Here is a 13,896-nt window from a genome sequence, read left to right as displayed (position 1 = left end):
TTATGGATAAATGAGATAAACTGGAAATAGCAGAGGGATGGCATTAGAATTAAAGGGCGTCAGGAAAAGCTTCTCATGGAAGATGGAATTTCAGCTAGGGCTTCATAGAAACTGGGAGCAGAGAGTGAAAATGCCCAGAAATGGAAGAGGGAGTATTTGTCTGAGGAACATCAAGAGCCTATGAAGGAGTATAAAATATAAGAAGACTAAAAAAATAGAGTGAGCTGTAGCATTGCAGCTGGAAATGTCTCTAGAGGCCGTCTTGTCCTACCTCCTCATTTTGTGGAAATGGAGGCCCTAAGCATGCCCAAGGTCATGAAAAAAATAAAATGGGAGAGCCAGAATTCAGATTCCAATTCTTTAGTCCAAATCAATTTTTTTTTCCCTTTGAACCATGCTAAGAGTTTACTACAGACCACCTGGACAGAAGGGGGAAATAGATTAAGATATTGCTAAATAGATTATATGTCTGACAGAGAGGCAGGAATATTCCAAAAGATGCCCAGATAACTGGCTATTCCCTATTAATGGACATTTTTCCAAGGATCCTCCCTATCAAAAGCTTAAGTAGCTCATAATTGCTTGGTCTGTCTTAATGACATACTCATCCTTAAAAGGTAAGATCAAACAATAAGAACTAACTGATTCTATAGCTTGCATTTATAGAAAAACTGGTTACTGATGTATACTTGAGTGCTGGGAGGGAAGGGAGGAAGAAATTGTTCCATTTCAGAATTTGTGATAAAAGCTAGAAAGTCTGTCAAAGTCTGATATTACAATTTATATCACATTTGAAGAAAACAGATTTTAAAGGGGTCAGAAAAAAGATAAGAAGGATTCTGTGGCCTAAAATTCTGCAGGAGAAAGACAGACCAGAAAGGATTGTAAGTTTTCAACAATGGTATTCTGAAGAAGTGAAGTGAAACAATTCTGATGAAGAGAAAGAAGGGGTGGGATTGTCTCAAGAAATTAATGTTGATGCACAGGAAACGCATTGAATCATTCCACCAGCTTAAATGTTAAAAGGCATGTACAGAAGCAAGGCAAATAATAGGAGATGAATACACAAATATGGCATGTATCTAACAGAATACTGCTAAAGTTCAGGAAGAGCTAAGCCCAATGAAGAACTCTATGGACCAGAAGAAAGAGTTTTTTGTTTGTTTTTTTAAGCAATAATGGGGGGAAGAATTAAAAAATAAATAGGACTATTGCTGGGGAGGGGGAGACATGCATTTATTAAGTACATAATAAGTACTAGGCACTATGCTAAGCCCTTTACAAATATTATCTTAGGCAGCTAAGTGGTACAGTGGATAGAGTACTAAACTTGGAAAACTAACAAATATTTTCTCATTTGATGGGACTGGGAGGAATAAAAATAACAAACAAGAGAGATGTTTAACCTTTTTCAACTCTTAGTTTATTTCTAATTTTTCTCCCAAAGAAAATTATCTTTGGCCTGAGAAAGACAGAAAAACATTGTTAATAGGAAGCTAAAACCTAGGATAAATACAAAGATAATCAGAGAACACTTAACTGTCCTTGATAAATTCAAGTGATCAAACTGATGATGGATGGGCATCTTAGGGAATTGAAAGAACTGAGAGATATGATAGCAAACCCACTGCCAGGGATTTTGGAAAGATCACATGCCACAGGGCCACAGAGCTGGAGAAAGACAATACTTTTTCTATTTAAAAAAAAAAAAAAAAAAAAAAAAAAGGAGAGCTACAGACTACAGATCAGGGAACTTGACATCAGTACTTGGCAAAACTATAAAATATATACTTAAAGTTAGGACAAATAAATGATTAGAAAAGGACTTCAGGATTCCATAGAGAAAAGATCTCACCAAAATGACCTTGTTTCTTTTTTTGACTAGTAGATTAGAAAATTCTATAGGCATAGTTTGCCTAGATTCCAAAAAAGTGTTTGAAAAAGCCTCTCCAGCTGTACTTATACACAAGATAGAGAGAAAGGAGCTGGTGATAATAGTGTTTACTGGTTTTGGAATCTGTTGAAGGGCTGGACCCCAAGTATAATCATTAATGGTACCAATTGTCAACTTGGAAAGAGGTGTCTCTCACATAGTACTCTAGGGATCCACCCCTGAGAACAGCCTGATGCTGTGGACCAATTTTATTTTTAATAAAAAGCATATATTCCCTACTTATCATAATTATAAATGACAAAAAGTTAGGAAGCGTGCCCCCACACACACATACACACACACACACACACACACACACACAGAGTTACAAGTTCAAAAGCTAGAAAGATTTCAGTAGGCTGGAACATTGAACCAAGCCAAGATGGAATTTAGGGACCCAAGTCAATAGTCAACAAGCATTTATTAAGTGTTTACTATGTGCCTGGCATTGAGCGCTGGAGGTATATACAAGTAGAAAAAAAAAGTTCTTGCACTCAAGAAACTTCTATTTTAATAGGGTAAAACAACATGTAAAAGGAAGCTAAAAGGGGAGGGGCAGTGGAGGAGGAAGGAAGATGAAGGTACTCAACTCTGGGACTATAGTAGAAATAGTCCCAAGAACTGGACTAGAGATGAATGAAGACTTAGGGAGCCCAGCATCTTCCTTAAAAGGCTTGAAGAGGGGGCTTTCCCTGAAAGACATTAGCCAATCAGAAAGGGCAAAGCTGTCAAAGCAGAGAACTTCCAATGTAGGAAGCCTACAATTGGATTGAGCTTCCAGAGTGAAGATGTTTTCTACGGCATTGTTGAGAAAATTCAGGGAGTCGAGAATGTGGCTTGTAGAGGGACCAGACCTATAATTTCACTGGTATAGCAAACTCCTAGTGAAAAAAGTTCCTCCACCAATATAAGTAGGTGCTTTCTCTACAATTTACTCAAAGGTAACTTTGAAAGTTACCTAGAGCAAGAAGAGGTCAAATTGTTTAGTGTCAGGCAGCCAGTCATGTCAGAAGAGAGACTCGAACCCAGCTCCTCCTGGCTCCAGGGACACAATTCTCTCTGGTAATCAAACTGTCTCTTAACAGGGATAAATATAAAATAAATATATTATATTTAGGTTAAAAAAAACTCAACCTTGAACATATGAGATGGTGAACGCATGGCTAGCTAGCAGTTTGTTTGAAAAAGATCTGGAGGTTTTAGTGAACTACAAGATTAACATAAGTCATCAAAGAGGACAAATGGTACAAATGGTAGCTTTCCCCCACAAAAACAAAAACACAACAAAAGCCTAAGATGATCTTTGGGGACAGTAAGAGAGGCAGAAAGTCCCCCAAACAGAGCTAATTCATTGTCCTACTGGTCTCTCCTCGGGTTGGAATATATTTGGAATCTTGTGTTTTACTCTGGGCATCACATTTTAGTTCAAATAAAACTACAAAGCATTCAGAGAAAAGTAACCAGCATTATGAAGAACCTAGAGTTCAGGCTAAATCAGAGCCAGTTGAAAGAACTGGGATTGGGACAACTAGGTGGCACAGTGGATAAAGCACCAACCCTGGTCAGGAGGATTTGAGTTCAAATCCAATCTCAGACATTACTGACTGTGTGACTCTACAGAAGACATTTAACCTAAACTAGGAAAGAAGGAAGAATTGGGGATGTTTTAGTCTGGGGGGGAGGGGGCGGAGAAGGGAATGACTTAAAAGAGGACACGGTAACTGAGAATAGAATTTAGGAGGAAGCTGGTGAACAGCAGAGTTTGGCTTAAAGGATAAAATTATTTGTCTTTTTATGATGAAAATTGCTTACCCTCCCCAGAGGTCCTCAAGACTAGACTAGGTGACCATTCATCAATGATATTGGGAATATGCTTTCTCAGGAGTTGGAGTAATGGCTTCTGAGGTATCTTCCAACTCTGAAGTTCTGAATTCTTTCATAACTTAGCTCAGTCCAACAAAAACATGCTTGCTATGTGCATCAAACTGTTACTTAACAAAAGGGCTAAGATGACAAACATGCCTTCAAAGTTTATAATCTAATGAGAGAAATGGTATAGATGCTTCTTGTTGTTGTTCAGATTTCACTAAGATAGGAAACTCCTAGTATGGAAATGCCCTCTGCCACTGTAGAACCCAAGGCAAATTCTAATCCATTCTACAAAATCTAGTCCTAGATCAGGAACTCTTGGAAGCTTGGGATCCCTTCACAGCTGAGATCAATTTCCTGATTATCACAACTGTTAATGTTTCTCCTCCAACCATTCTCTGTTTTGTATACATCTACTTATCTGTGAATGTAGTATATCCTCCTAGTAGAGAGTGTACACTTATTGAGCGCAGGAACTGGGTTTTATTTTTTTTTTAATCCTTCGTACCTAGCACAGTGACTGGCACACACTTGATAAATACTTTTTGATTGATCAGATTGACTGCAACACTGAAAGCTGACGTGCTTACTTGTCCAGAGTCACACAACCAGTTAGTGTCAGAGAGAAATTGAATAATATTAACAGGCTTGATTAACAGCCTTCTACTCATATTACACCTCACTATCTTTCAGGACATACATAAATATTATGGAGATAGAGTGACTAGATACATGATTTCTTTGACACAGGAAATTTCAGATAAAGTTACTCTATCTGCAGATTGGCATCTTCTCCGTCACTTAGAGAGTTTCCTCAGCCATTGACAGATTGTGACTTGCCTATGGTCAAACATACAGCATACGGCAAAAGTCCAATTTGAGCCTTGATTTTTCCCTTGACTAGCCCTACTCATTATACTTCCCTACCCTGTCTCTTGAGATGTACATTGATATTTTGCAAAGTAAGATGTGACAGATAAGTACAAAGTAGTAACCCCCACAAAATGGCAGGAAAAATTTCAAGAAGGAAAAAAATCTATTGATAGATAGATTTCCTAGGATCATAGGCCTAGTGTTCAGAGGATTTTAGAAGTCATCAAGTCCAGGTGGAAATTGCAGAGCTGAAATTAGGGTTTCTATGATTCTCTGAGTCAGTACTCAAGTCAGAAAAAGTTGTTGAAGATAGTAGCATCTAAGCAATGTGGAAGGAAAAGGAAAAGTGATGGAGCCTTAACAAAATTTTGAGAGCTGGAACTGGAGGTGTTAATGGAAATGGGAGAAAGAGGGACATGGATATGGATCCCACCTTAAGGTTATAGGTATGTAGACAAACACTGCATAGGACTGAATGAGAACAGAAGATGAAGGAAGCTAATTTGACTGAAACTTACAGTCCATGAAAAAGAGCAATTAGTCTGGAAAGGCAGGTTGATGCCACATTTTCAGGGGCACAAATAGAACATTTTTATGAAAACCTATAAACAATAGGGAGTAGCACTGAATGTGTTTGGGGTTTTTTTGTTTTGTTTTGTTTTGTTTTGTTTGCAGAAGCATGGCTTGGTTAAGCCCATGCATTAAAAAGATTGATCTAGAAGCCCTGTAAAAGTTGAGTTAAAAAAAGGAGAATTCCAAGAGAAATCAAGTTATGAGGATCTCGCAGCACTCTTAAGGTTCTTTATCCTAGAATCACGGCAACAGGAATGGAGAGGCAAAAGCAAATGCTTACTACGTTGTAGGGGTAAAGGCAACAGGAGACTAATGAGCTGAAGTGGGAGACTGGACTCGGAAACCCTAGAGTCAAATCCCACCTGAAACTCATAGTATATACAATCCTGGCCACATAGTATACACAATCCTGGCCATGTCACTTCATATCTCTGGGCCTCAGTTTCTTCATCTGTAAAAATGGGAAGACTGAACTGAATGGTTTCTAGAGGTCATTCCAGGTCTAAATCTATTATCTTTAGATCGGTTGACTGGTTGGATGCAATGGGAAAGGAGACTGAAGAGTCACAGATGGCTGAATTTTCGAATCCATGTGATGGAGCCTTAACAAAAGCAGAGAAGTTTAGAGAAGGTATTTGTTTCAGATTAGGATGTGTTAAGTTTGAGGTGAAGTGGGCATCCGGGTGAAGACTTGGCATACCACCTTCGAGTGGTCAACAGCCCCTGATTTGGACAGAGGAGATGCCAACTAATCATCCACATGAGGACCAGGAGAGTTTTAAGTTCTGTATGACAGATTAATTTAGACACCAGAAGGAACTTACCGAAAGAAAGGATGGATGAATGAGGAAGTAAGGTTAGAATCTGCATGGTCTTGTCCATGAGAGCCCTCATGGAAATTAACCTGATTACAAATCTAAATGAAATCACCTATTTTCTCCCTTATCTGTTCACTCTACTCTCCGAGTGTCAGCTCTGCCTTTGTGGTTTTGGAAGGTTGAATACGTTTTAACTTTAAAAGCACCTTCTTCTTGTAGTTAGGATCAATGTCCCCCAACAAGCTTAAAGGTCTCCCAAAGATCCTGTGTGGGAGAAGAAGCTCTCCTTTAAGCTGGGACAGGGTTACATGGTTCAAAGGAGAGGACTGGGTAAGAATCTCAGCATTGATGGGAACTTCAGAGGCATTCAGTCCAAATTATTCCCAAATCAGGGGCTTCCTATATTATAGTCCTGACAAGTGGACTTCCAGCCTTCATTTGAAGACCTCCAGTAAAAGGGGAATGCATTACCCCCATTGCACTCTGAGACAACTCTAATTGTTAGGAAATTCTTCCTTACATTAGTCAAAGTCTGCATTTTTGCAACTTCCCCTCCATTCCTTCTCATTCTGCCCTCTGGGCCAAGCAGAATAATCTAATCTTTCTTCCACATGACAGCCCTTTAGATACTTGAAGACAGCAATCCTGTCCCTGCCTAAGGGGCTGCCCTGGCCCAGGTGAAAAGCTGGATAGAGCTGTGATCCTGTTTGGGTTCCCAGAAACCTAGTCGTTACTGGGGGCCTGGAGATTTCACATAGAGCCCCGCATGGACTTTGCTCAGGTCTGGGGAGAGGAACCAATTGGGGACTTTTGTGTGGTGAGAACTCACACTCTTACCCTCCTGTTCCTCTCTTGTACCTTTGTAAGACTTTTCAAAGATCCCCTTAAAATTGCATCCTCTGCTTGGAAAGATGGAAAGCAAGGCGGCCTTTATTTAAAATCTGTATCGTCTGATTCTTTAGCGTATAGGTCCGTGGGTGTGCCCCAGCTGACCCCCACACCTCTCACAAACACCCCTGTCCTCCCCCCTCACCCTGAACCTGGCCCAACTTCCCTTGTCTTTCTCTGCCCCTCCGCAGCCACCAGGGAGTCAGCCTTTGTCCACGCCATTGCCTCAGCTGGTGTGGCCTTCGCCGTGACCCGCTCCTGTGCCGAGGGCTCAGCTGCCCTCTGTGGCTGTGACACCCGCCACAAGGGCTCCCCAGGTGAAGGCTGGAAGTGGGGGGGCTGCAGCGAGGACGTGGAATTCGGCGGCATGGTGTCCCGTGAGTTCGCTGATGCCCGAGAGAACCGACCTGATGCCCGCTCAGCCATGAACCGTCACAACAACGAGGCAGGGCGGCTGGTAGGTGGAGGCCTTAGTTTGGCCCCTGTGTTAGCCTCCTCCTCTCAGTCCCCTTTATTTCCTCCCTCACCTTAACCTTTTCCTCCTTTCCCTTAGTCACCCTTTTGTCCTCCTGAATCTCCTCCTCCTGGCTTCCCACCTCTACCCTCACCCCCTCTCATTAGTTCCCAATTCCAAAACCATTTTCCCTAGTCCTACGTCTCTCAATCCCGTCAATGCTCTCACATCCATTCCTTCTTCTCTCAGTTCCCTACCTCCCATTTGCTTTCAGTCTTCCTTATCTGCTTCTCTCTCCCTATTTCACCTCTGTCTATTTCTCCTGTCTCTGCTTAATCTGACCCCTTCAGTCTCACCAGAGCTAGAGACTTCAGGTACCCTCCTTAAGACCCTTAGGAACAGTACAATCCACTCTTTTCCCTTTCTTCTTGGTCCTTATTTAATTCTCTGAGCTTCCATGGCTCAGTGGGAAAGAACATGGAGAGGTAGTCTCTTAGGCTTTATTTCCATTTCCATTTCCACTGTCTAGGTTAGGGGCTGTCAATCTCTCAGAGGCTGCACTCCAAGTCCCTACCTGGATGCTCTGCTTCCCTCCTTCCACACAAACTCTATATGTCCTAATGCGAAACTAATAAATCCCCTAAATCTGACCCATGACCCTTGAGCCAAGAGTTGGGAAATGAAGGCAGGACAGTGAAGTAAAAGAGAAGGATGACTTCTGGGTCAATCATAGCTAAAGGAGAGATGGAAAGATTTCAGAAAATGTGGTCCCACCCTCCACTCCCCAGTTATCTTTAGGAAATTCTCCTTTGAATTTAACTAGCTTTGGGACTGCTCCCAAGCCCAGACTTCTGGAGGAACCTGCCTCTGGGCTCTCCCTTCATTAATTACCACTCCCTCATGGACAAATTGAGTCTCAGAGAGGTTATTTGACTTGCCTGGAGAGTTATCCAGTATGACTGAATCATAGAGCATATGAAAGAAATATATGAAGTATATGAAGTGAAATAAGACACCAGTGAAGACTTCCCAGAGGAAGCTGGACTAGGGAGATTCTGTATCATGTCCTCTCTGTCTTAATAGAGCAGGAATAATCAACAGTTATTAAGTACCTGTTTGTATATAAATTACTGTGCCCGGCCCTGGGAAACACAGAAAAGTGAAATAAGGCTCCAGCTCACTGTCCAGAAGCTATAATCCAGTAAGGGAGTGTCAAAATGCACCCTGTAAGGGCAGCAATCTTACATCCAAGTGTAGGTTCATGAGGTCATTGAATTAAAGCTGAAAGACACCATAGAAGTCTTGGAGTGGTCTTGGGAGTCTAACCATACCCACTCTCTACTTTATAAATGAGTCACTAAAATAGATAATTAGGAGGTAGAGAAAATTATTTGCCCAAGATCATACCATGAGTGACAGAGCTGGGATTGAGATCCTACCACCACCACTCTAGTCCTCTGATTTCCCAGCATGAGCCATTCTGCTGAGTCTAATTTCATAGAAGAGGAAAATAAGGGCCAAGTAGGTAATCTTAGGATTTATAATTAAATGGGACCTTAGGAATGACTGGATCTAACTCTCCTCCGCTCACATTTTATAGAGCTGAAGTGCTTTTCCTATCATAGGACTAATCAGCAAATGGCTGAGCCAACATTGGAACTCAGGTCTTCTGACTCCAAATATGGCCTTCATTATATTTTACCATGCTGTCATAGTCATATCTCAGCAAGTGAAGGGTATGTAGGACTTTTCCACTTATTATCTGTATAACTTCTGACAATTCTCTGGGTCTTAGTTTGCTCATCTGTAAAATGGGGGAGGTAGCAGAGGAGAGGGGAATTGGATTAGACACCCTTTGAAGTACTTTTTAACTCTTAAATCTGTGATCCCTGGATAGTTATCCAGTTTTACTGAGTCATAGAGTATATGAAGGAAATATATGAAGTATATGAAGTGAAATAAGGCACCAGCTCAAGGGAAGCAATCCTACATCCAAGTATAGGTTCATGAAGTCATTGAGTTAAAGCTGAAAGGCACCATAGAGGTCTTAGAGTCTAATCATCCCCACTGTCTACTTGATAAATGAGTCACTGAAATAGATAAATAGAGGTAAATAAAATTACATGCCCAAGATCTCATCTGTAAAATGAGGGGTGGAAGGGAGAGACTAGCAGAGAGGAGAGGAGGATTCGACCAGACAGTCTTTGAGATACTTTCTAATTCTTAAATCTGTGATCCCTATGAGTTATCCAGTTTGACTGGATCATAGAGTATATGAAGGAAAGGTATTAATCAAAACCAAATTGGGACCTTGAATGCCAAGGAATTTAGACTTTATCCTTTAGACAGCTGAGAGCCCCAAAAAGTTTATAATCAGAAAGATATAATAAGAATTGTGCTTTACAAAAATTTATCTGGCAGCTGTGTACAGGATTGACCAAAGGGAGAGATACTAAAGGAGAAAAGGGAAGCTGTTGGGAGACTGTTGCAAAACTCAGGGAGCCAGAGGGAGTGATGGAGGAGAATGATCTAGAAGATGCCTCAGGGCTAAAAGCAACAGTATATGGTGATGAGAGCTAGGCTGTTGTGTGGTGAGAGAAGGAAGAGTCAAAGGTGATTCTGAGGTGTCTCGGGGAGGGGAACAGGGGAACAAATTGCAAGGGGCTGAAAGGTGAGTGAGTGTCAAAAATGGAGAGGCAGCAAGTATAAACAGTACTTTCTAAGAGTTTAGTAGCGAACAGGAGGAGGATACAGCTATAGCTTCAGGGAATATCAGGGTCAAGGAAAAGAAAGGGAAAACCTGAATATGTCTGTAGCCAGAGTTGAATGAGTCAATAGAATGGAAGAATGAGTAGATCGAAGTCCCTGCAGGCCCCAAGAAGAGGAAAAGTGCTTAAAATAAACAGCAAGGATTGTGGTCAGCCATAACAAATATTGTTTACACTGTCAGGAAGCTCTACCCCTAGAATACAGTATCAGGCAGAGTAGAGAGAACATGAACAAAGTCAAGGGAGTAGAGAAAAAGAATAAGAAGGGAAAGCTGGATAATAGAATAGCAGCTGGAATGGACTCAACAGATCATTCTAGCTGGCAGCCCCTTTTTTTGACAAAGGAGAAAACAGACCCAGGGTTGGGAAAAAGCCTTGCCTCTGGAAATATAGCCAGTGTGATAGATCGGGATTCCAAGATAGCTCTTCTGGGCCCAAGACCAGCCATCCTTTAATCATTCCATTGACCACTTTCCCTATACATATGGGACACACTCCAAGAGTGTGTGAGAGGTCAAATCCTCACTTTAAAAAAAACAACTTTTTTTTTTCCTGAGGCAATTGGGATTAAGTGACTCACCCAGGGTCACACAGCTGGGAAGTGTGAAGTGTCTGAAGTCAGATTAGAACTCAGGTCCTCCAGACTTCAGGGCTGGTGCTCTATCCCCTACACCACCTAGCTGCCCCAAATTCTCGCTCTTTTATTTACTATTGCGAAGTCACAAATCACTTTCCTCCGGACCTCAGCTTGAAATCTGTCGTCCTGTCGCGCGGTCCCAACATCCTGGTCTTTTCCGCTCCCCCCGCCACACTCACCCTACCCCCCCCACTAACACCCGCAGACCCAGGCCCCCCACCCACCCCACCCCCCAGCTCGGCTGCCGCTGACGTCCTCCCTTCCTCCGCTTGCAGGCCATCATCGACCACATGCACCTGAAGTGCAAATGCCACGGGCTGTCGGGCAGCTGCGAGGTGAAGACCTGCTGGTGGTCCCAGCCCGACTTCCGCGCCGTGGGCGACTACCTGAAGGACAAATACGACAGCGCCTCGGAGATGGTGGTGGAGAAGCACCGGGAGTCCCGGGGCTGGGTGGAGACCCTGCGGCCCCGCTACAATTACTTCAAGGCCCCCACAGACCGGGACCTGGTCTACTACGAGAGCTCGCCCAACTTCTGCGAACCCAACCCGGAGACGGGCTCCTTCGGCACCAGGGACCGCGCGTGCAACGTCACCTCGCACGGCATCGACGGCTGCGACCTCCTGTGCTGTGGCCGCGGCCACAACACCAGGACGGAGAAGCGCCGCGAAAAGTGCCACTGCGTCTTTCACTGGTGTTGCTACGTCAGCTGTCAGGAGTGCACCCGGGTCTACGACGTCCACACGTGCAAATAGAGCTGGCCTGGCGCGGGAGCAGGGGAGGGGCGCTTCTGGTCCTCCCTCCCGCCCCTCCCCACCCAGGGCCCCGCGGAGAAAGAGGTCGTAGCTTTAGAGCTGGACGGGGACCTCTGACGTCATTTAGTCCAACAACCTCATTTTGCAGAAGAGGAAACTTGAGGCCCAAAGAGGGGAGGCTCACACAGGTAGTAAGGGACAGAGCTGGGATTCAAACCCAGGGCTTCGGACTCTGTCAAACAGCTGCTTTGTGGGGCCGCACTCTCTGTCTTATCAAACCGGGCATGAGGGCACTCCGGAAAGTGGTGTTGTTGTTGGGGGTGGGGATGGGTGGGGGTGGGGTGTCCCGCCTGGGTCCCGGTGTGGAAACGCCCCTCCACCGGTGCAGATCAGCAACTCATCCGCGGCTTATTGTCTGAGGGAGCTGCCTCAAGCACTGAGAGGTGATGTCACACTGAAGAGTATAAAGTTACACAACATGAGGTCCTGATATTATAGGATCCTTCATAGGAAAAAGTAGGATCATAGGATTTAGAACTGGAAGGAACCTGAGAGACTATCCAGACCAACCCCCTCATTTTACAGAGGAGGAGACCGCGGCCAGAAAAAAAGGAAGTGACTTGCTTTAAGTCACACAGCTAATAAGCAGTAGAAGTCGGGACCTGAACCTGGGCCCTCTCATTCAGAATCCAGCATCTGTTCCCTTCTATCACAACTGCCTCACTTTCTTTGGGAGCTGGAAGAAAGAAAGAAGGCAGAGGTCTTGATGGACTAGTCTACTGTAGGGATAAACGACCAATAGGTAAGGAACAGGATCCGTGGGGACTTTCCCGGAGAAGCAGCTTGCCCTATTCTCTTATTCTCGCCATCTCTGATGTGATCAAAGTCCCCCGGGGGTTCAGGAAGAGGATTCCAGTTCTGTACGGATGGGCACACAGAGGGATGGTCAGAAAGCTGTTTCTGCCCAAGGTCTGTCTCCAGTCACAGCCCTTTCCAACTTGTTCTGCTTTTCCCCAGTGGTCAGAATTAGGAGGACAAGGGGACAGGAGGACAGAAGAGGGAGTATGGAGAGGAGAGTTGCAAGAAAGGCAGATTTCACCTCGATATAAGAGAAAGCTTTCTAATTGTTAGAACTATCCAAAAGGGGAATGGCCTACCTCAGTGGAAGTCTCCAGTCCATGACTACGTGTCAGAGAGGGCAGTCCTTTTCAGATATGAGCTAAATGGCTTAGAATGTCTTTTCCAGCTCTGGTACTCTATGATCAGGCAAGAGGGTTGAGCTGGGATGAAGATATCAACTTGTGTCTTTTGAAGAGATGGGAGGAACACTGGATGTCCTGAAACCACAGCTGGGGGGTCGCTTGTTGGGGATATTGTAAAGAAAATGTCCATTAGAGTCACTGCTGGACCAGATAGCCTCTGAGGCACCTCAAAGCCCTAAGATGCTATCTCTGAGATGCTGTCATTGCCCACAACAATACTTAACAGCCGTGTGGACCAGCTGGGATCCCAATCAACCCCAGGCTTGCGCTGGGGTTACCGGAAGAAACCACAAGCTTTCGATCACATTCAGACTAATTCACAGCATCACCATGAATCTAGAGACTGATGTTCATCCTCAGCTGGACAAGGAGTCATGCCAGCTGGCTCATAAAACTACATCTCCATCCGTTCTCACCAGAACACACAGTGTGTGTAAATTCACATGCACATGTGTGCCCACTTGATGCCTTCCATGATCTGTTTGCCATTTGGGGAGGTAGAAGGAAGTTTCCTCTGTATTCACTGGGGCAGGAACAGGGCAGGATTGAGTTCCAAGGTTGGAACGTGCCCATCAGAGCAAGATTTCTGTTAGGTCTTTCTGGGATGTGGAATTCTGACATCTTAGATTCTTACTGACCACCCCCAAGAGCTAAGAGATGATTCTATGTCCTTCTCTTTCTTCTTTTATTTTATTTTATTTTTGCTGCGGCAATTGAGGTGAAGTGACTTGCCTAGGGTCACACAGCTAGGAAGTGTTAAGTGTCTGCGGTCACATTTGAACTCAGGTCCTCCTGACTTCAGAACCAGTGCTTTATCCACTCTACCATGTAGCTGCCCCTGTCCCTGTCATTCTAAAAACAAAAAGAAATTGAACCCCTAGAGTTGGCACAGGCCCTCCTTAATCATTCCTAGTTTCCCCCCAAAAGAAATATGACCCACGAGTGGCTACCAGATAGGGTTGAGGGAATTGTTTCTTTTATTCTAACTTTCTCTGTACCCCAGCCCTGAGGACCCTATGCCCACTTGTTCCATGGCTACCTAGAACTCTTCCTTGTCCTTCTTCAA

The 13,896-nt window shown here is 43.9% G+C and overlaps 1 protein-coding gene across 1 annotated transcript in view; it reads left to right on the top strand.

Moving 5' to 3' along the window:
• Positions 1-13,547, top strand: part of WNT3A (Wnt family member 3A) — a 92,671-nt gene extending 79,124 nt beyond the window's left edge. The window contains exons 3-4 of the mRNA XM_031960370.1: positions 7,146-7,411; positions 11,089-13,547. Of these exons, the coding sequence (XP_031816230.1) occupies positions 7,146-7,411; positions 11,089-11,568 (746 nt within the window). The 3' untranslated portion in view covers positions 11,569-13,547. The remainder of the gene's footprint in view (positions 1-7,145; positions 7,412-11,088) is intronic.
• The last annotated feature ends 349 nt before the right edge of the window (positions 13,548-13,896 follow it).

Source organism: Sarcophilus harrisii, chromosome 1 (genome assembly GCF_902635505.1).
Source record: "Sarcophilus harrisii chromosome 1, mSarHar1.11, whole genome shotgun sequence".
Lineage (NCBI taxonomy): Eukaryota > Metazoa > Chordata > Mammalia > Dasyuromorphia > Dasyuridae > Sarcophilus > Sarcophilus harrisii.
The sequence above is the reverse complement of the archived record's forward strand: the minus strand, read 5'-3'. Positions and strand labels throughout refer to the sequence as shown.